This window comes from Anguilla rostrata, chromosome 5 (assembly GCF_018555375.3).
Source record: "Anguilla rostrata isolate EN2019 chromosome 5, ASM1855537v3, whole genome shotgun sequence".
Lineage (NCBI taxonomy): Eukaryota > Metazoa > Chordata > Actinopteri > Anguilliformes > Anguillidae > Anguilla > Anguilla rostrata.
Window position 1 is genome coordinate 61,850,361 of NC_057937.1, and position 22,250 is coordinate 61,872,610.

General features: G+C 45.3%; 1 protein-coding gene across 4 annotated transcripts in view; it reads right to left on the minus strand.

Annotated features, from left to right (window-relative positions):
• Positions 1–22,250, minus strand: part of LOC135255866 (protein phosphatase 3 catalytic subunit alpha-like) — a 143,821-nt gene that overhangs the window by 70,150 nt on the left and 51,421 nt on the right. The window contains exon 1 of one of the 4 annotated variants that reach the window (XR_010330301.1): positions 10,270–10,867. The exons of 1 other annotated variant lie outside the window; for it this stretch is intronic. Coding sequence is in view for 2 of the 3 variants with exons in the window: in XM_064337600.1 (XP_064193670.1) it covers positions 10,270–10,333 (64 nt within the window). In the remaining variant the exon portion in view is untranslated. Of the gene's footprint in view, positions 1–10,269; positions 10,868–22,250 lie in introns of those variants that run through there. 2 more of the 4 variants (XM_064337600.1, XM_064337602.1) reach the window with 2 other exon arrangements.

A 22,250-nucleotide genomic window follows, 5' to 3' on the forward strand; every position in this document is an offset into this window, starting at 1 on the left:
CTCCTTCCTCTCTGAAACAGGAACACTCTCCTTCCTCTCTGAAACAGGAACTCTCTCTCCTTCCTCTCTGAAACAGACACTCTCTCCTTCCTCTCTGAAACAGACACACTCTCTCCTTCCTCTCTGAAACAGACACTCTCTCCTTCCTCTCTGAAACAGACACACTCTCTCCTTCCTCTCTGAAACAGACACTCTCTCCTTCCTCTCTGAAACAGACACACTCTCTCCTTCCTCTCTGAAGCAGGGCAGGGAGGGAGAGCGCTTCCCCGCCGGAGCGCAGTCCGTCCAGGGCTTTTCAGAGTCACCAATTCTGCCAAAACAACCGGACCCTGTTACCTGGTAACCTGGCCGCCATGGCGACATGACTCACAGGCCCTCCACAGGGCCGCGAATGATGTCAAAAGGGCAGGACTGCGGGATGGAGACATCCAAAAATATCTCAGCAAGTAAGAGAAAATTGTCATGAAAAAAAATCCACTGCTGCTGTGACCCCTCCAGGACTGGAGTTGAACCCGCAGCCACTGCGGCCCCTCCAGGACTGGAGTTAAACCTGCACACGCTGCGGCCCTCCAGGACTGGAGTTAAACCTGCAGACGCTGCGGCCCTCCAGGACTGGAGTTAAACCTGCAGAAGTTGCAGCCCTCCAGGACTGGAGTTGAACCTGCAGAAGCTGCGGCCCTCCAGGACTGGAGTTAAACCTGCAGACGCTGCGGCCCTCCAGGACTGGAGTTAAACCTGCAGACACTGTGGCCCTCCAGGACTGGAGTTGAACCTGCAGGCGCTGCGGCCCTCCAGGACTGGAGTTGAACCTGCAGGCACTGCGGCCCCTCCAGGACTGGAGTTAAACCTGCAGACACTGTGGCCCCCCAGGACTGCAGAATGAGATCCCTGCAGGTTTGGTACAGAGTGGAGCCCGGGCCCCTAAGGGACCTGTTCAAATGAGCCTCGCAGGAGACCTGTGATGATGTCACACACGTGTGTGAGTACCCCCCTCCCCCCCCGCCCCCCAGAGCTGGCACCAACAAAAACAAACTACAATAATAATGAAAAAACTTCATTCATCACTTAGGCTATTTTATCTCAGGTTTTGAGGACCTGAAAGACTTGTTTTACTTGCGTCATTTCAACCGCTCACTAGCCTCACTTGTGTTTCAGCTTGTCTGTATTTTTAAAAACAGACCGGTTAAAACACAAGGGAGCGTAGTGAGTGGTTGAAATGATGTAAATAAAACAAGCCATGCAATTAAAAATGATATACAATAATAAATACATTATTACTAATAATAAAAACTAATGCTACTGCTACTACTACTGCTACTGCTACTACTACTACTACTAATAATAATAATAATAATAATAATAATAATAATAATAATTCCAAGTCACAGCTGCCAACAGCTTTACCAACAGGGAACTTTCCAGAATCCGAGACCACGGACTCACACGCCAGCACTTACCAACTAGCCAAGCTTCACAGAACTCAGGAAGGAATAACGCCTCAGTACAGCTGGACAGGAACCTCATTGAAGGATAGGTAAGCTAGTAGCCTGAGAGAGAAGCCTGTGAGGAGAGCTGTGTAGAGGAGAGAGCTCAGTGAGAGAGGGAGAGAGAGAGAGCGCCTCAGTGAGAGAGGGAGAGAGAGAGAGCAGAGAGAGAGGAGGGAGAGGAAGGCAGTGAGAGAGGAGAGAGGGAGAGAGGAGAAGGAGCCTCAGCATGTGAGAGGGCATCACGGAGCTGTTTTCACATCAACAAGTGACACCAGACAATACCGCCAAATTGGAATTACAGCCTCCGCCAGGAACAATCCCTCCCCTCCCCCTCCCCCTCCCTTTCAGGCCACGACCAAACTCCCTAATTACCGCCAAACAGAGGCGGGATTTTCCCTAATTCCCCTTGCCGCGACGCAGTCGTGGGGCACGGAGGATGGCAGCAGGCCTAGTTCGCCTGGCGACCTTTGAAAGAAGGAGAGAGAAAAAAGGAACCCAGCGGTTAACCTCACGGCCTCCCGCGGCCCGGCCGCTGCTGTCAGGTCTCGGCACGCACCTGCGATTCCGCGGGAAAGACTCGTCCTGCGTCCCCTGCACCACGCACGCCGATCGAGCGACGGCCAGCCGAGGGGCCGATGCACGCCAGCGTTCCACAAACCAACAACCATAAATACCCAGATCGAAGGCCTTCCGTCGTCAAGTACATGTTGATCGTCGATTGACAGTGCTGGGCTTCCGGTTTTGCATTTGCCAGCAGAATAGCAGGTCAGTGGTTTTGACGTGTATGGTATAGCAGGTCAGTGGTTTTGACGCGTATGGTATAGCAGGCTAGTTGTGTCGACTGGTACGGTATAGCAGGCTAGTTGTGTCGACTGGTACGGTATAGCAGGCTAGTTGTGTCGACTGGTGCGGTATAGCAGGTCATCTCTGTGGAAAAGCACCCCACTGGGACTGGCTTTATAGACTGCAAACTCAGCAAAAGTGCCCTTACAGAAAAGGAGTAAAATGGGACATACACTGAAATAAAACTACTGTCTGTATCCTGAAACGCTTCACAATACATGGGCCAATGTACAAATGACAGGCACATTCAGACACTGAACCGTCTCACACTGCAGCGTGATAAATATCCACATAAGGGCACACTGCAGTGCATTCCACTGCTGTACGGGTGTGTGTTATCTGTACGCCCATCGATGCGCGTTTTCATAGGCATGCATGTACCTGTGTGTTTATCTACATGTGGGTGTGTGCATGTGTACACATTCAACAACTGTCGTCACTTTGGAGGTTAAAGCAGGTGGTGCGTGTGCGTGTGCCTATGTGTGTACACACGTGTGTGCATGCCTGTGCATGTGCGTGTGCTCGTGTATGTGTGTGTGTGCCTGAGTGAATGTGTAAGTGTGTGTGTGTGTGCGCGTGCGCTGGCATGTGTGTGGTCGCGCGTTGCAGTGGTGCGCTGCGTTTGTGTGTCGCGTAGTGTGTGTATGTGTGCGTGTGTGTGCGCTTGCATGCAAGTGTGCGTACTGCATGAAACACAAAGACTCCCCGCGTTGTGTACAGACTGAGCTCACAGGTACAAAGAACCAACCCCAGGGCATTCCAACCCCAGGGAATTCCAAACACCAGGGCATTCCAACATCAGGGCATTCCAACACCAGGGCATTCCAACCCCAGGGAATTCCAACACCACGGCATTCCAACACCAGGGAATTCCAAACACCAGGGCATTCTGACACCAGGACATTCAAACCCAGAAGATTCTGACACCAGAGCATTCCAGCCGGAAGGCATTCCAGCTCCAGGACATTCCAACTAACAGTCAACAACACCAGAAAATTCATGTTGGTCAGACTCCTGATGAATGATAACTAGCCAAAACATGTTTGAGTGAGTGTTCTGCATGTTTTTAGGAGGAATTTAGTCTATATTTTCACAAAGAACAGGTGAAACAGGGGCCTCCATCTGTTCAAACGCAGCTCTTTTGTTACTGCAGATTCTATTGCAAGTCTTTCAACTGCAAGAAGTAGAAAAACAGCTGATAAATATGGGGGTGTCAGTGGATTACTGCAAGCACACAGTAACGTCTGTTAATACCTCATTAAGTTATTATCAGGGTATTAAATCTGTTGTTTGTCATTAAAGCCTGTTTTGAAAATACAGGCAAAATATGCTCAAAACCGTAAATCATAAAACTGCAATTCAGTTTTAAAGGATTTTATTCATTTTATTTGTTTAGTTTTTGTCTGGACAACCCACGGATGTGAAGGAACCAATAATGATAGAATAATCGGGAGTCGGGACAATTTCTGTCTCAGCAAGTCAGACAGTTAAGGTTCCAGAATGTTCTCTAAATATAACCCCAGGGCAAAAAATAAAATCTGTCACCATCTTGACTGTGTTCTTCATTAAGCTGGCCATCGTGCTCTGAAACTTGGTCACTGCTTGAGAAAAATGCCTCCACACATTTACGACACCAGCCTGAACCACAGCCAATCAAAATTAGTTTTACAAATATATACTGCACAGACACGTGTGAATGAATAAAGTTATTGAAGTGTGTTACTGCAGTGTGTTATTGACGTGCGTTACTGTAGTGCGTTATTTAAGAGTGTTATTTAAGAGTGTTATTTAAGAGTGTTTCTGGAGTGTGTTATTTAAGTGTGTCACCGCAGTGGGTGATATAACACAGCTGAACACTGGTCCTTCACAAGATCTGATCTCTGAATGCCAGCGCTACTGAAGGAATCCAGCCTGCTTCTCTTTCCCCGTCCAAACCAGCTGATGAACACAAGCCGGTGACTCAAGCGTTTCACAGTAACACGGCAACAGTATCAGAGGATCAGCGCTGCCTGTCAGGGCTCTGTGTAAATACACCAGCAAACAGGACAACATTCAAAATGAGTATGATGTAAAACAGCACCGTGAGCTACGTGACACTAATGGAGCTCACAGCCATGCCACGTTCAACACAACGCCCTCTCCTGAACTCCCACAAACACCAGCGACTGTGTGTGTGTGTGTGTGTGTGTGTGTGTGTGTGTGCGACTAAACAAACTCAAAGACACCAACAAAACAAAAGCGTGTAGGGCTATGTTCTGTTATGTACTTGCTGTGTTATTTATTTATGTATTTTAAAAGCCAGTCTGACTTGTCAGTCAGCAGCAGTGTAAACAGAGGGCCAAGCCTACTCTCCAGTGAGAGAGTGTATTATGGTGACAGACTGCACACTTTGACAGACAGCAAGGCCTTCTGATGGAAGGTACAAGCGCTCAGAGTAGCCAAACCAGGCTAAAACTACATAAACAGAGAGACCGTGGAGCACGCCCCAGGCATAGTGCAGTCAAATATACTGCCCCCCCCCCCCCCCCCGCCCCCCGCCCCCGCCCCACTCCCCCCCCGCCACCTTCATCCCGTTAAACGCGACGTAATCTTCCCGAGTTCACAGCTTTAGCTGGCTCTCTGCCCTACAGCCCGAAACAAAGACTAATCCCCCGACTAATCCCCCGACTAATCCCGACGAAGACGCAACACGCCCAATGCCCGTTTCAGAGGTACGTCACAGAGGGAGGGGGCGGGGCGGGGCGGGGCGCGACTTTATAAACGTCTTCGCGGAGTCGGAGGGAAGCTAACCGCTAGCCACGGAAAACGAAACCTCCGCACCTGCGTTCAATTCCCCTCGTAGGCTGGAAAAGGGCGCATGTAGAGGTAGAGCCCTACTGCCCCTTCTGCCCTAAAGTGCCCCCCTCACCCGCCCCCCACCCCCGCTGCGCCCTGGGTGGAACACTTGGCGTACTCCAGAGCCACAAATAAACAGATACACCACAAAACGAAGAGGACGGACCAGAGCTAAAGATGGATCTGGAAATATAGGCCAAGGGAGACAAAGGTCCAAAACACCCCCCCCCGCCCCCCCCCCCCACCACCGCTAGCGACTATGTCTGAGTCACAGAAAATGTCCTTCGATTCAGAATCAAATATTTCAATGCTGCCCGTTTCTGTCCTCTTTTCAACCTGAAGTATAACAGCAGAGCCGTTTCTCTTCCACCTGTTGCATCACGCATCACAGAAGTAATTTTCCAACGTGACTTTGGGCGTTTCCATCAGGAGTGATCAGTTTGTCAAATTTGAAGTCATACTAACAACAATTTCAGCTTAATCTACAGGAAAACCCTCCAGACCTCAAAACTAATCTGACTAATATCTTTGGGGGGGGGGGGATGCCGTTAAGTGAGCCCGACCCTTTTAATGCCAATAATAATACGGCTTAATTCACTGGTGCGAAAACGGAGCGCGTTGAGATGTACGCTTCCAGTGTGGACAGCATCAGGAACTATGCCCTGAGCCCGCAGGCCTGATAAAAAGCTCGTTTAAGCAGCCAATCACAAGTGAGACACTGCAGCCAAGACCAATGGCATCCTGTGGGCTACACCGTGGAAACGTTTCCCTTCACCAGCAGCCCATTACTGCATCATTACTGTGAGTCCCAGGGAAACTCACTGCGTCAGCAGCGAACCTTAACCTCCAGGCCTCCGCGCATCAGAGCTCGCTGGACGCCACTTCATCCAGAGAGCCACCGCGGCACGTCTGGCCCGTTTCCATGGTTCTGCTACATTCTGATTCGCTGGCATCACTTGCGATGGAGGCACCCTTCCACAGACTACACATTCATGCGTTTCAAGCATTTACAAGGCCTCAAATGTATTCAGTTGCAAATATGAATCATTTGAAATCATTTTTATATTAATTGTGACATCAGCATCAGAATGTTCAGTCAAGAACATTCCAGTCACATCATACTTGTGACCTCACACCTTAAAAGGGGCTGAAGACGGCGGTTCCCATCCCTTCAGTGTTAGGGTGGTCAGGAGAGAAAGCATAGGACGGGGATGAACAAACAAACAGTGGCATTACGAACTCCGCCATCCGTCAGCGGAACAAGGCACTTCGGTCCTGGCGCGACACCAAGCCAGTCGCAGCCAAACGCGAGTGGGGAAAAAACATTCAACTTCAGGGAGCTTTTCCCCAACCCCCCTCTCTCCTCGTCTGGGAGACCGACCCTGTCCTCCATTCTTTCCATTAATTCCCGCTTTTTTCCGTTCCGTTTTTCCTGAAAAGAGCTCAAAATTTTCCTAGAAAAACGACCAAGTGGTTAACCACCCCATACTTTTATTTTTTTGTTTTTAAATGAAAGCAGAAAACCAAAATTATAGATTTATACGCACTGCCGTATTAGGACTTTCCCCATCTCAGTCTTTTGAGAATCACAGACTGCAGCAATCCACTTAGTAACATGATCACTGAAAAACTGCTGCATGCAAAACCAATTAAATTGCAGTCTACACAGCATAATGCAGCTGACCTTCTTTAAGACCCTATTCCACGTGTTGCAACAGACATCGTCCCCCCCCGCCCCTCCCCCTCAGGTGTTGGATTTGGAGGGGGGGGGTCACAGTTATTAGGTACCAGTAAGTTTCTTATTGACTGGGGGCAGGATGGGATGAGGGGCAGGCTAATCACATCATGAACCCCACGAGGGAGGGGGGGTGATTGACAGCCACTGGCGAGATCTTGCCGTGCAGGTGTGTGTGTGGGGAATTAGCAGGTGTGTGTGGAAGATGAGCAGGTGTGGGGGGTGTGTGTGGGGGGGATGTAGCAAGGTGTGTGGGGAAGATGAGCAGGTGTGGGGGGGATTGCAGGTGTGTGTGGGGAGGATTAGCAGGTGTGTGGGGGGGATTAGCAGGTGTGTGGGGGGGTAGAGGTGTGTGGGGGGATTAGCAGGTGTGTGTGGGGGGGATTAGCAGGTGTGTGGGGTGGGATTAGCAGGTGGTGGGGTGATTAGCAGGTGTGGTGGGGATTAGCAGGTGTGTGGGGGGGGGATTAGCAGGTGTGTGGGGGGGATTAGCAGGGTGTGTGGGGGGATTAGCAGGTGTGTGTGGGGGATTAGCAGGTGTGTGTGGGGGGGGGATTAGCAGGTGTGTGTGGGGGGGGATTAGCAGGTGTGTGTGGGGGATTAGCAGTGTGTGTGGGGGGGATTAGCAGGTGTGTGGGGGGGGATTAGCAGGTGTGTGTGGGGGGGATTAGCAGGTGTGTGTGTGGGGGGGGATTAGCAGGTGTGTGTGGGGGGATTAGCAGGTGTGTGTGGGGGGGATTAGCAGGGTGTGTGTGGGGGGGATTAGCAGGTGTGTGTGGGGGGGATTAGCAGGTGTGTGGTGGGGGATTAGCAGGTGTGTGTGGGGGGATTAGCAGTGTGTGTGGGGGGATTAGCAGGTGTGTGGGGGGGATTAGCAGGTGGTGGGTGGGAATGATCCATTGTCTATGAGGACTGCAGGGGGAGCCTGCAAACACAGCGTGGTGCATTATGTGGGACTGCAACCGCCGCTGGGCGTGGAACCAGTGGCAACGCGCGGACCCCATTTTGGCAGTTTGTAGAGCTGGGGGCAGTTATCCAAGACATGCTGCAGGAGGGACACTCCAGCGCTGAGGGAGGCCCACCCCCAAACCCCGAGGGCACACGGCAGTAGGGTACACACAGAGAGGAGAGGAGAGAGAGAGGGAAGAGAGAAAAAAGGAGAAACAGTGTAAGAGAGAGGAAGAGAGGGACAGACTGAGGGAGAGAGGGGGAGAGAGAGTGCGAGAGAGGGGGAGGGACAAATGTAGATGGAGTGGTAAAGAGAGGTATTGAGAGTTAAAGAGCTAGAGAGCAGAGAGAGAGACCGTGGGAGATGTACAGAGAGAGAGAGAGAGAGGTAAAGAGATTTGCTGTAGGCAGCCACAAAAAACTGTAGGGAAGTATGCATGTTACTTAACACTCCAGTCTAAAAACGACTCTGCCATCCGTCAGGAATGGGGAGTGGGGTGTGTGTGTGTGTGTGTGGGGGGGGGGGGGGGGTCCACACACCCCCACACAGGGGCTTCCCCAGAAAGGCAACATGGGGAGGCAGCAGTTGGATAACAGAAAATTATGACCAGGAGGTTGCTGGTTCAAATCCAGGTCAGACACTTTGGCTGTAGCTTACAAAGTAAACATCCACCAGAATAACTGAGAGACGGATAAACCTAGAGTCTCTCAGAATAAATAAGACAGTTTTTTTTTTAACACATGACAAAGTACCTTTCCAACATGCCTACGTTTTTTAGTATATATACATATTTGCATCAAAATAAGATGCTAAATATACAGGAAACTATTCCAAGACGATCTTCATAAGAATTGACTCTGCAATAAAATTTGATCCCACAAGTATGACCCTGTGCAGTGCCTTAAACGAGGCCTCTTTATAAACCAGTAATTTGGGGACTCGTTCTCCTGATCTCTTTTCGCTATTCTCGCTACCCCCATACTGCGTGTATTAGCAGATGGAAACAATTTTGCTTATAATTGCAAAGCTAAGTAGCCCATATACAGTTCTCGTGGCCCTGAAATAAATAACAAAGCATTGAATTTTCTTCATAGCCTAAAAGTTGTGTGACTTAATAAAAAACTAACCAAAGAAAGAAAACAAAATAAACTATTATTTACACGGGTCGAATATGGGCACGGCAGCTACAGCTGCGGAGTGAGGAGTCGGCGCGGTCAAAGAATCCCAATTCAGTTTTGCAAAGTCTGATAATGCGGCAGTCACGCAACACAAAGGAACGATAAACCACACAAACGCACCGGGGAAGATCTGTGGATTTAAGATGGATTTTAAAACGTCAGACATCTGCAGATCTGGTTATTACTCAGACCCACAACACAACACCTTTGATCCAACAGATTTAACGACAAGTCATAATTCTACAGGCGTCTTGTAGAGTGCTTCTGTTGCAGCAGCCGCAGTACATTAAGGTAGAGTACTAGGCTGCGCTGTATATACAGCCAATACTTCTAGCAATGTATAGCCTACGGGCAAAGAGAACAGATGCGGAGAAATGTCATCGTAGCCGTCAAACAAGCTTTTAAGCTTCTCGCACGTCGCTAAAAGCAAACATCAATATATCGAATTGCTAGCCTACATGCCTTGCGTATTAAGAAATAAAGGCATCAAATTAAGGCAATAATCACGGATTATGCCGAAATATTTAAGACTAGTCTCTTCCACTAGAAAGACAGTACATAGGCTAATAGCACAGCCCATTATGTTTGTATGATATTCAGTCTGCCTTGGGATAACTTCGTAAGTTATCAGCCCAGCCCACACGATCAATGTAGCTACAGTCGAAAGAAACTTCGATCATGAACGCCGCTCGTAAGAGAAAACGCTGGCATATGGATTTAGTCATGCAACATGCTCAGGTTATCCACGGTGGCGACAATATAACCCCACGAAAAGATGCATTTACGGAGGGGGCTAGGCTGCAGCAACACTTGGCCAAAATGCTCGCAGGCAAACGTAGGAAGTAGTCCAACTCAAAAACCATCAGACGGCGCGCAATGCACGCCAAGACGGAGACCGTTCGAAACAATTGTGCTTAACACAGTAGCCTACGATGAACGCTAATGAAAAAACAGGTAACCAAAACCACCACGAAACCCAAAATCACTATTTTAACAACGCCTCAAACTCCACGGGCGATACTCAGCCAAGTAGCCAACATTTACTTCCGACAAATGTCAATATTACCAGCTACACCCTTTTTACGATGCAATCCGTTTTTCTTCAGACTGCACTCGAATGCATTGCCAGCTAGCTATTAACTGTGGCTACAGCAGTCGTGACTGGAAACTTGACAGCATTCAATGTTATAAACGAATCGTTCATACTAGCCGTGCAATGTAGCCGACTAGAATACAACTTACATTTCACCATCCTGTCCGTCGTTGACAACTTCGGGTCATCATCATTCGGCTTATTTTCAGACATTTCCAAGCGTGGTGATTCAATCAAATATGAGCTGCAGCTGCAAGCGATCCGCTGAAGTCCTTGTGCGCCAAACTTTTACCGTTCCCTGAGTGGGAAGCCGCCGTTATCTCACCGACGTCTTTCAGCCAGCGTCTTGGAAGGTACTAAGTAGTAGCGATACAGATTTCTACGGACCAACGTCTTCTTCCAAGATTTACAGTTCCAACTGTCTAAATTTCTGTCTCCAACACTGAGCGCAACCTATCTTTACAGCGCACAGAGATCCGCCTTCTCCCGAGGTCGACCTCGTCGATTGGTGGTGTAAACTTCTTGTTTTCGGTCCAGGAAGCCTTTCCCTGCACGCGTACGGACAGACCAACTGTCAATCCAACTCCCCTGCGTACATTTCAAACGGTTAACGCCTTTTCGTGGGCTAGCTGAATTCGGTGTGGCGTTGCGATATAACACGCATTTCTTTTAGGGAAAAAACAGATTCTGCGCCGGTGATGGACAGAAGTATCTGATTTAACAGGTTGGCTGGGGGCGGTTTATAACTGCGGGCTCTTGTCGCCGGTTGTAGTGGCACTGAAGGGGGTTGAAGGAGGAGGAGGAGGAGGAGGAGGCTGCGCAGGCTGAATTTACTTGGATGACAGCGGGAAAAAAAGAGAACACGAGTCACGACGCATAATAAAATCACTAAGCCTGTCCTGACTGTTACTGTGTGTTGATTAATCCTTGATGTCCGTGCATGTAATTGCTAGCCTTGGGCATGACCTCGGCTAACGGGTTAAAAGCCTTGAAATGGTAAAACGGTAACGTAGCCTACGTCATGGCTCTTATTTCAGCGAGCAAGCTAACCTCACCTATTCCTCAGGGCGTAGACAGACACTTGCAACATAATTTAAAAAGAGAAGTAGCCTAGTCGGATTATTGCACAATAATACAACTGGCAATCCTCCATTAAGTTGTTAAATGATGGTGTTCGTAAAGTTTACATTTTTGTTCTCTCACTCCCTGTAGCTAGTTGTCTAAATTAAAATATTGGACACACAGATACACAACGCAGCCAATTTTATGTTTTTTACGTGTTGCCAAATAGCCTATTTAACGCAGGTCGAATATGAAAACTTGCCCAAATATTTTTCTTGGCAACGGACTACAGCATACCTCATAGCCTACCGTGTGTGATGCAAGCTAAATAGGCATTTTAGTGTGCGCAGACTTCCAATTGTTTGGTTTACGGGGCTCATGCAGCATAATCCAAAAGTGATTTATTGCAGCAACCCAGTCGTTTAATAGATTGGTGCAGCTATTAGTCATAAAGAAGCTCCATATAAAAATTTTGGGTGAGTCGTACCGGGCATTCATATTTTTTGGGATTTAGAAGGGCTTGCGCCAGAAGGATTTTCTGAGAGCTACCAGCGAGCACAATTCTGGGGGGGGGGCATATCAAATAAATAAATAAATAAATAAATAAAAAGCGAGGAGTCAATGGGGAAGCTGACGTCATTTAATTGCGGTTGCACTGATAGACTTTGGCTGACTTTCTTTGGCAACTCTTTTGACGTCCTCTCCAAAGTGATTCTGCGAAGACACGCCCCTCTGCAATCGGCTTCTGGTGCATCATGCACAATCCTTAAATGCTAGCCCCCTTGCCTCCTTTTAAAAGCCCGTGTTTATCATTGATATCATTTTGGGGGGGGGGGGGGGGGGGGGGGTCGTGGTACCCATCACTAGAATCCATGTTCAGTACAGTTTCCCAGCATAAGATGCTAAATCAAACATCAAACTGCGTAGCTGTGACTGACACCTCGTTGGACAGGCCCACGTGCTGAAAAGTCTTCATTATCGCTGACACTTTGGTAAAAAGAAATAAAATCGAGGTTTTTCATTTTCTCCTGGATCATTATGGGTTTTTACAAATAGATTTCTAATTGGTAATGAAATATCCATGATGCACTGGGGCCAGCCATAGATTAGTAGAACGGAATGCTTTTTCTCCCCCTGTGAAACATAGTATGGTCTTATAAAAAACAAACTGAACAAACACATTTTTTAAAAAATCGCATTGTATGCTGTACATCATTCAGTTATGCTGTAAGAATCCAGAATGGTTTTAAGGATGACCGTTGTGTAATCCAATCAGCTATTTCACGTCTCTCTCAAACATATTCATTTTTATTGCATAATTGATAAATTATCAATACATTTTTGTTTTTATTGAAGTTTCACATAATCCTTTTTGTACCTTTATTATTTCAGTGTGTTCTTTTATTTGGCATCACACGGCCCATACATTAAACTTTGTCTGAAATAAGGATCGGAAGATGGACAAAAAGGACCAAAGAACTAATTAATAGGTGTATACTGAAACGTCAATGCATCGAGATGCAAATGTCATCATTCAACTGCATCTATGTGAGATGGATGAATGGATTAATTAATTCATTAATTCACATGAAAAACTTTTATTTAGGCGGACTGAGGCAATGAAGTTAATAAACACACTAGTAAACTTTGAAAGTTACACTGTTATTTCAGTGATCCCTCTTGAGTGCCGGTGGGCTGGAGTGGGGAGAATCTGTCAAATCTAATGGTCACATTCACATCGCAGCTAATCGCATGGTATCACAGTATTGTTAATGAAGAGAAGTCGCATCGTATCGTTGGTCAGAGTATCACTACGGTACCGTAGCGTGATCAAGTTGCATCGTTACACCCCTGCTAGCCTCCCGAGCCAGTCTCTTCGTACACTCCTGCTGATTAAATGCTAGATTAGAAAGGCTATTTCAAGTGAAATGCTCCCTCAGAAAAAACTGAAATTTAAAAAATACTTTGGGGGGGAACAATCAATTTTCCCTTTGGCACAGAACATATTTCAGCCTGTTTTTTCTTTTGTTTTTTTAAATAAACTTAACTATTATAAAGTGTCAGCAGATCGGGTAGACATTCCTCGCAAAGGAGCGATTATAGGAGTCAGATGGAACCCAGGGTAGGACACTATAGCAAAATTTCTGAAATACTTTGGACAGTAGAAGCACTTGTACTCTGTATGTAATCTCAATCAGTCAGTACAGTTTCTCCACTTCTGAAATTCCAATGGGGAGCCTGTTACATTTGATAAACGTATTTGTATCACAAGACTTTAGAACCGAATTATATATTACCGCACTAAAGTACTGTGAGGACAGAGTGCTGTGCTTGACCGTAAAGTATTTTTTGTCCAGATGCTATAGCTGTGAGTTATGTATGTATTTCCCACAATTTATTTCTCCTTATATTTGCTGTGTGAGACACAGTCATGTACAGTATATCACTGCAGGCCCATTCCAGTTCTCCAAATATCTCCCCACGTCCCCCCCGGAATTCTGCTTGAAGTCCTCCAGGTCCACCTGAGCAGAGGTGGGGTAACCCGGCTTCAAAGAGTAAAAAGACTGACCATGTATTTGCGCCACCAACATGCACTAAACCAGCTGATTACAATAATTATTTCTCCTACCATGGTGAAGAGTTGTGCTAATTAGAATCAGCTGGTTTAGTGCATGGTGGTGGAGCAAATACATGGTCAGTCTTTTTACTCTTTGAAGCCGGGTTACCCACCTCTGCACCTGAGACCCCCACCTGGGGCCACTGGAGGCCCATGGGGACAGAGTCACGGGGATGCCCCAGAACAGATTCACGCTCGCGATGGTGGTGGACAGCCGGCAGCTGTCAAAACACAATTAGCGGTTTCCACACACGAAGACCACAAGCTGTAATACGACTACGTCTGAATCATTAATATTAAGGCCTCCATGGACTAAAGTGCCACATGATTACCCATGTACATCCTTCCATCCATTATCTATACCCACTTATCCTGGGCAGGGTCGCTGCGGGTGCTGGACCTTCTTGTTGTGAAGCAACAGTGCTACCCACTGCACCACTATGCCACCCTTACCCATGTACACCATGAAGATGTGGTCATCTCTGGTCAAAGACAATTGTATGGTGACAATGAATTTCTAAGTGAACTGAAGCTGACCAGGCCGCAACATGGTACACAAGGTGAATTTTAATGCGTGCTTACTACCCATTTGCGTTTACTGCAGATGTGAAATGATAAAACTTGAAGTGAACGTGGCGCATGGAAAAGTTTGAGCGCCGTGTCAGTTTGTACTAACAGTAGTAACACCGCCTTTGGCTGATCTACAACAGCGTCTCAAATTGGCTCACTTCCTGTGGCCAGTTAAGTCCTGCTGTTTTTTGATGTTGGATTCTTTCCCAGCCTTTCTTTTTTTTTTTTTGCAGAACTCTGCTAGCTCAACAACTCTACCAGCTCAAATATTATTTGGTTTCCTTGCATGCACTTGGTGTCTGAGATGTCCCCCTTACAGATTTTCAATAACGTTCAAGTCTTGGGTCTGTGACGGCCACTCCAAAACCTTCATCCCTGAAGGTGCTTCAGGGTTGATTTTGTGGTATGTTTTGGATCGCTGTCTGAGCAAAAGATCCACTTGAGGCCAAGTTTGAGCATTCTGGCTTGGGGGATACCACGTTTTTGGACAAAATGTCCTGCCACTTGCCAGAAGGTTGCGATTCCACTGACCTTAAGCAATCCAGGGATTAGTAGATTGATTTTACTGGACAACTGAAATACAACACAGTCCCCCGTATCTCTGAAGACATATAATAATACAATTTTAAAGAGAAATGATGGAGAGCAGCGTAGTAAAAACAGAAAGCACATCTCATATGTCAGGCAGGCTGAAATGAAAGGGAGTATAGAGACCGGAATATGCTCTGCAAGCCTGTACGGAATGCTTAAAAACAGATGGACAACAGTTGCTTTTTCTACTGATCATGTCGTCGGGTTCATCCATAGATTGCCACACTTAAAAAATAAATAAATAAATCTTGTCAAGAGAAGTTTTCAAATGATAATCCATTTACACCCATAGCCACCTGTGAATTAATGTCATGCAAAATCCTAAACATGATTCAGAAGAAGGGCAGACCGACCTGCTCTCCTTTTAAAAAGAAAACGAAGAGAGCGCATTGAATCGGTCCGTTCCAAACTCGGCGATGAAACCACGCGCCGCGGCAATTGCGTTACACTCCGTACAGGAAGCAGATCTGTGGCTGCCGCGCGCTGAAACGTCTTTTGAAAAATACTTTCTGGGGAGCCGATTCTGCCCGCAGATTATAAATAGGCCGCTGATTACGTGAGGCAAATAAGTCGTTTGCGGAGGTGTAGAAGAAGATTTAAATAGTTTATTGGAAGAATATGTTTTTTTTTGTGTTGTTGTTGTTGTTAATTCACATTATTTCCAACTAAGACTGAGAATACGTATAACATAATTGTACGTTAGATTACGCAGACAGAAGATTTAAGATCACAGGGCTGTGCTGAACTTGATCCTATAAAGCAAGTGCAGAGATGTGTAAAGTAGATAATTGCTCCTAACACTGGGTTTTCGGTTTCAGAGGTTGGAACAATGCCCAATTGGACTTTTGAGGGTTCATCACTGAGAGAATTAGGAACGTTGTTAATCTTTTTAAAACATTTATCTATGAACATCAGAGTCTACGATTATCACAAAATCAGTCTTTTATTTATAAGTCAATTATTTCTTCCAAGGCATTGAAAGGGGATTTTAATTATAGATGTGGCCACCGTGCCAGTTTTGATGGGTTCTGACAGGACAATTAGATGGAATTTGTGTTTTTCTGTCGTATTTATAAGTGATCTGTTATCTGTGCAGGCATAACAGATGTTGTCAGCGTGACTGAGCAGCTCCAGCATGACATCAAGGTTTTGAGGACCTGCTTTGTTTCCTCACTCATCTGCACACGAGCCAATCAGACGAAGCCAACTCGGGCGCATGACCGCCGGTTCCAGTTACTGCACACGTTTAGCAGCTTGTACTTTGACACAGTTGAGCACGCTAACATGGGAGAGCATGCATTCTGCAATGCACTAGGAGCATGTTCAAGATGCAAGGGCTGCTGGGTAATTTGTTCCAGTCTGCCGATGGTGGGCCCCACAGTCTGGCACCGACTGCGGCTCACAGCCCCTCGGGGAAACACACAGCTGACTCTAGCATCACGCAGGGGTTGGAGGGTTTCAGTCGGCCGACGTGATAGCGCCCCCTGCTGGCCGACAGGGTGCCTGCAAGTTTAAGTGTTGAGCGGCACGTGAAGAGTCTTCCTCAGACTCACGCCTGCGCCAGCCCGACGTGCAGACCGCGGGGCGGGTGTGGTGATGAGCGGCGGCAGCCATTGTGTTTCGGAGGAGGGCGTGTGAGCGCACGCTCGTCTGCACTGTCCCGACCCGACCACAGAGGTTGTGATGACCGTTGTGGTGTGAGCATGACCTGGTATTCCAAATTGGCGGGGGGGAAACATGTTTTAAAATATTTAATGAGATTTGTGCGTGGCAGTTACAGTGTGGCAGAGCTCAGCCAATCCCCAGAAGGTTGCTGGTTCCATTCCCAGGTGAGGTGTGCCCTTGACCAAAGACCTCACCTGAACTTACTCAGTAAATAGACTGCCGGATAAATTGACAACTCGAGAAATGTCAACGCTGTACTGTACGTTTCTAAAGGTTGTAACCTTTAAATTTATGAGGTGTGAACAACTGCCGGTTGTCTCAAAGCTACTTTTGTGGATTGGGACGTCCCTTTGGGCTGACGCAAGCAATCACTGCTCACCGTCATTTCCAGCTCTGAGGATTTCTGCTCAGATATTCGATATATTTAGCAAATAGTCAACGCCGTCTGAATCACAAAGACATTTCTCTGTGGGTCATTATTGGCCTTCGCTGTTCTGCTTAGTTGGCCCGTTACGAATGGTAATCAAGGTCTGTGGTCGAAGGCTTAGCATCTACACATAGCAAAGCTCTCAAACCTCCTGCCGTCAGCCAGAACCTATTAGACATCCCCTTACTCATACAAAGCAGAGCAGCTCCACCAATCGCAGAGTATGTTGGTAAGAACCAATATAACACTGAAGACCGTGATTGGCGATTGACTTTTTCCACTATACTTTTTGCAATCCCTGTTGGAATTGCCAGGAAGTAGCCAGGAAGAATCTACAAACTACTGCTGATACTGTTCTATTGGTTGTTATCAACATGCTTCATGATTGGTGGAGCACCTCTCTGGGTTCTATTAGACGGTGACATCACAGCCCTTTTGGAATAATGCTAGGTAATTAAGAAAGTACCTTGGACTGAAGGAATTCTGGAGTTGAATGCCCGGTCAAAAGAATACAACTTGTTTTGAAAGTTTGGCCTTTCAATTGTCTGAACTGACTGGAACAAGTAATCACTAAATCCGTGACTCCACTCAAAACAATTAATTGGAGATTGTACACCGCTGGAGAGCAGAACAGACTTTTGTTCAGATTTTCTGAGCATGTTTTTCAGTTTAATTAAAGACAAATGGCACACACTCTAAATATGATTCCAAAAGGACAAACTTCATGGGCTGGCAGAAGAAATTAAATTCCTCTTTAAAGTACTCATCTATATTAAGAAAGTGCTTGAAGGCACATTTCAGTCGAATAGCTAATTGACCAGGGCAACTCTTAAATGTATTTCGCATTCCTTCTGTAGTGTTTCTTTTTTTTTTAAAGGCACTTTTATGAGGCGACTGTTCATGGTCAGAGTAAAATTCATCACTACATAAGTTGTCAGAGGGAAAGAGATCTCTCGCCTCAATAAAACCAGCAGGTAAAATAAAACTTTAATTTGCTTCACACATGATTCACACTCAGCACAGTTGACTTGGTTTTTTTTTTTCGTAGGTCATGTTTTCCTTGGTCTGTGAATAAATGGGATTCTGTCAGTCTCGCCCCGAGCCTGGCCCATCTTGACTCAGAGAAAATATTGGACCGCTGGCATATTGGCAATGAACGAGAAGCCGGCGAAATGAAATGTAAATTTACGGTGGCGGAGACCGTTGCAGTAGCAGGGAATATCCTGTCTCAGCACTTCCTGTTTTATTGCATTATAATAGTTAAGTTTTAGTGCTTTACCTTCTGTTTCTCTCTTCAGAACTCAGTTGAAATACAAAGGGGGGACATTAAAAAAAGAAAATCAAATCATAAACTGATTCGCTGTTTTAAAGCAACACATATTCTTTTAGTGCATATTTGTAACTGGATGGCATGACGTGACTAAATATTCAGTAGCCCATATTGTGAGGAACATGTTTATTCAAGGCTTGATGAGGAAAGTGTGTGCGTGGGTGTCTGTGTGTGCATGTGTAAATGTATGCAAAAGCATGTATATGCGTGCGCGCGCGAGTGTGTGGTACTGTTGGGGGATGGTTGAGTTTGTTTTCTCTCTCAACAAATAACGTGTTTCATCCTGAGGATGCTGCCTATTGGCCAACGGCCCGATATACGGGCGAGATAAAAAGCTTGCGCCGCAGCCCAGCGGTGGACCCAAGGCGTATCGCAGGCGCGCGCGCGAGACTCATCAACCGCTCCCTTTAATTGTCCAACGCTCTGTCGCGTTTACTGACGGGACCGTTGCCGTGGTAGCGGAAGACAAACACGAAGGCCTGAGAAAACACTGATAAAAGCTCACTATCATTACGGAGAGGGTGGGGGGTCACGCGGTTATCAAGGGCTGTAAAGTAATCATCGCAACCGTACGACTGTAGCTTTGTAAAACATTAGCAGTGTAGCCATAAAACGGCTCCCCATCCAAAAGCAACAGTCCTAGCGGTGTTTAAGGCTCACAACGTCTCCCACAGGAAGAGTTACAAACAGGAGAGGAATCTGACAGCTCGTCTAAAGATGGAGCGTAATGACGGAGTTTCTATTCTATCAGTGAATCCAGTGTTTAACAGTATAATCAAATTGAATGGAAATAATTATCCCCGAAATGTCTCATGCCTTAGATTCACAATGACATTGGAAAACAATAATTTGGCAAAAGACAGCTAAAGAATAATCAGGATCTTACTAGCTGCATCATATAATATGTTTTGTTATACAGTATTATGATATTCAATGATGCCAGATGAAGCATTTAATTTACTTTGGTTATGCGTTTAAGGATTTGATCATACTGTAATCCCATGACATTAATTTGTTAAAAACCCAAGTAAATATTTTAAAACAATCCTTTTACAGAATACATACAGATCATAATTAGCTGATAGACAGAAACAGGTTGCTACTAAGTTGTTCATTTTGGTCGTTGGTCATTTATTTGGCCACATGAATTATCTTGTACCCTACATTTTATTTTACGGTATGAATCAAATCACACAATCACACAACAAAACAGAAAATATTTTAGGTACGTTTTTGCACCAATAATTTATATATAATTTCATACTTTGAAATTGTAAGTTTGATACCTCATTCTTGCTATCTGTTTGCCAACTACTTAAACAGAAACTAAATTCCATTTGCAAGCAGAACCGCATTTATCAGCTGTAAAGTGCCTGAACAAATTGACCCTTCCGAACACGAAAGAGCATCTGAGGACTTTTGAGCACAAAGCGATTCGGTGAAAATGTACTTTGTGATATCCAGTGAATAGACGTGTTTGTACTGCACACAGTCAAGGGCACTGTGTATAAAATGGGAAAAAAGGCTACTGCTGTTCACGTTGCGGTTGCAGGGTGTGTTTATTCATGTTGCAGATACAGGAAATAATCAGTCAGAGTTGTGATGGGGAAACGCTCAGAGCTGGTCTCCTTTGTTCTCTGGGTACTTTAAGTGCACTGCATTTGGCGACTCCTCTGTCTCTGGTTGTGGATTTTGGATCTCACTCTTGCAAGCAAGCACTGTGAGGCCTCTGGCTATTGTGTTTTTTTAATGTCTTACTTTACTGAAATGGTAAATATATTACTGTTTGGGGGAGAAAAAAAAAGAAAGTACACACATTGTTATCTTTTAATTTAATGGATGCTTTAAATGCAAGAAGACAAATGATTAAGCTACGCAACCTTCAATTTATTCCAGAGGAAGCCAAAACACATCTTTTAATGCTTTTAATGCTCAATGAGAAGGTTTTTAATGATTTCCTTTGTCCTTTGTGAATTTAATTTGAGTGCTCTTGATTTTGATTATTTTAAAATTACACACACACACACACACACACACACAGATATACATACCTGACTCGAAATCTGGAATGTCCAATTGGATTTCTAAGCCATGCTCCCTACTCATCACTGAAATGTCTATCAATCATATGTGACATTCTGAAGGACCTTACTGACAGCCATCAATCAATGCTGCCCCTTATAGTGCTCACGGCCTGAAACTGTTTTATTAATCATCCTCCATTAAGCTGTGGACTTCTTCACATAAATGAATGCTGGGATTTACCATTTTTTGTTTTGTTAAGCATGCATCATACTTGTTCCTGGTTATGGTTATACACTTTGTTGTACGTCGCTCTGGATAAAAGCGTCTGCCAAATGCCTGTAATGTAAAATGTAATGCGTGCTGGGAAGTGTATTCTATGAACATATACAGTGAAAGTAACCCCATATATATTGAAGATCAGAATATGTATTACGATCTTGTGGATGTTTAGAGAGGGAAAGAGGGTCCAGGAAGTCTGTTAGAAAATGCATGGAATATGAGTGTTTCACAGTGACAGTTATGAATTTGTAGGAGCAGAATGTTGGTCAAACTGGAGTCAGGTCAGCATCAAGTTTTTAGCGACTTAATTGAAGCAGAAAAGCTCAAAATCTAAAGGAATGTAACACAGTTTAAAATAGTTCCAGGCACTTACACAAGAACATCAATATCCTCAATATAGTCAATATTCTGTGTTAAGCCTCCACTTAAACAACCAAACTGTAAACCAAAAAAGAGTACAAGCACGACTATTAACAGAAAATAATGACTAGCTCCCGGCCCATTAAAGACCTGACAGGGCATGTTACTCAGCGATCAATGACATGTTTGGAGAAACTGGAAAATAAAGCTTGTTTACATTTTGAACAAACAAGATAAGCATTAAAAATAGTCTTAAATAATGTTGTGGGTCTCTCATACAAAAATAAACTTCACAGCGGAAAACATGCCATTCACACAACAGGCAGTTACACTCCCATCTTGTTATCCTTTCTGAAGGTAGAGGACACCAGTGAATGCGTTCTGTCAATCAAATGTTCAAAATAGCCACCCAGCCAGCAAACATGTAAAAGCCACATGCAAGAGTGCTGGCTGCTTTGTTTTTGAAGCACATGCTGTAGGCCTATATGTCAGTGCATTATCAAAATGTCTAATATATCCCACTGAGACACCCATACAAATGTGACAGGTGTCTTTCCAGTAAAGAGACAAGTTTTAGGAGAGAGAACACAAGCTGGTGGGATATGGTCATGGAAAGATAAGCAGTTTTTTTCAGACTGAAGCTGAGAATGGTGTTCTCCTTTGTCTAGTTATAGACAACTTTATACTGTCAGTTCTGTAAAAACTACAAAAAAATGAAGAAAAAAATAAAAACACTTAATAATCTTTCTTCTACTTAAACACAGAGTTGGACAAAAAAGTTGCAATTTCCTTACACCAAAAATAAATTATACAGATTTAAAATTCTTTATATATTGTTTGATGGATTTCATTAAAGCCTTCACAAAATAATTTAGGCCTATGAATGAGCTCTACTCATACCAGCAGTAACCAACCCTGTTCCTGGAGATCTATCGTCCTGTAGGTTTTCACTCCAACGCCAACAAAGGACACCCCATTCAACAGCTAGATATCTTGTTCAGCTACTAATCAGTAGAGTCAGGTGCGCCAAATTATGGTTGAAATGAAAACCTACAGGATGGTAGGCCTCCAGGAACAGGGTTGGTCGCCTCTGACTTATACAATTGGGGGGAATTCCACAAACAATTTGGGCCTATAAGGTCTACCTATACAATATAACCGAAGAGAAAAGAGCCCAAGAAAATCTCTGAGATGTGGTAAGAGG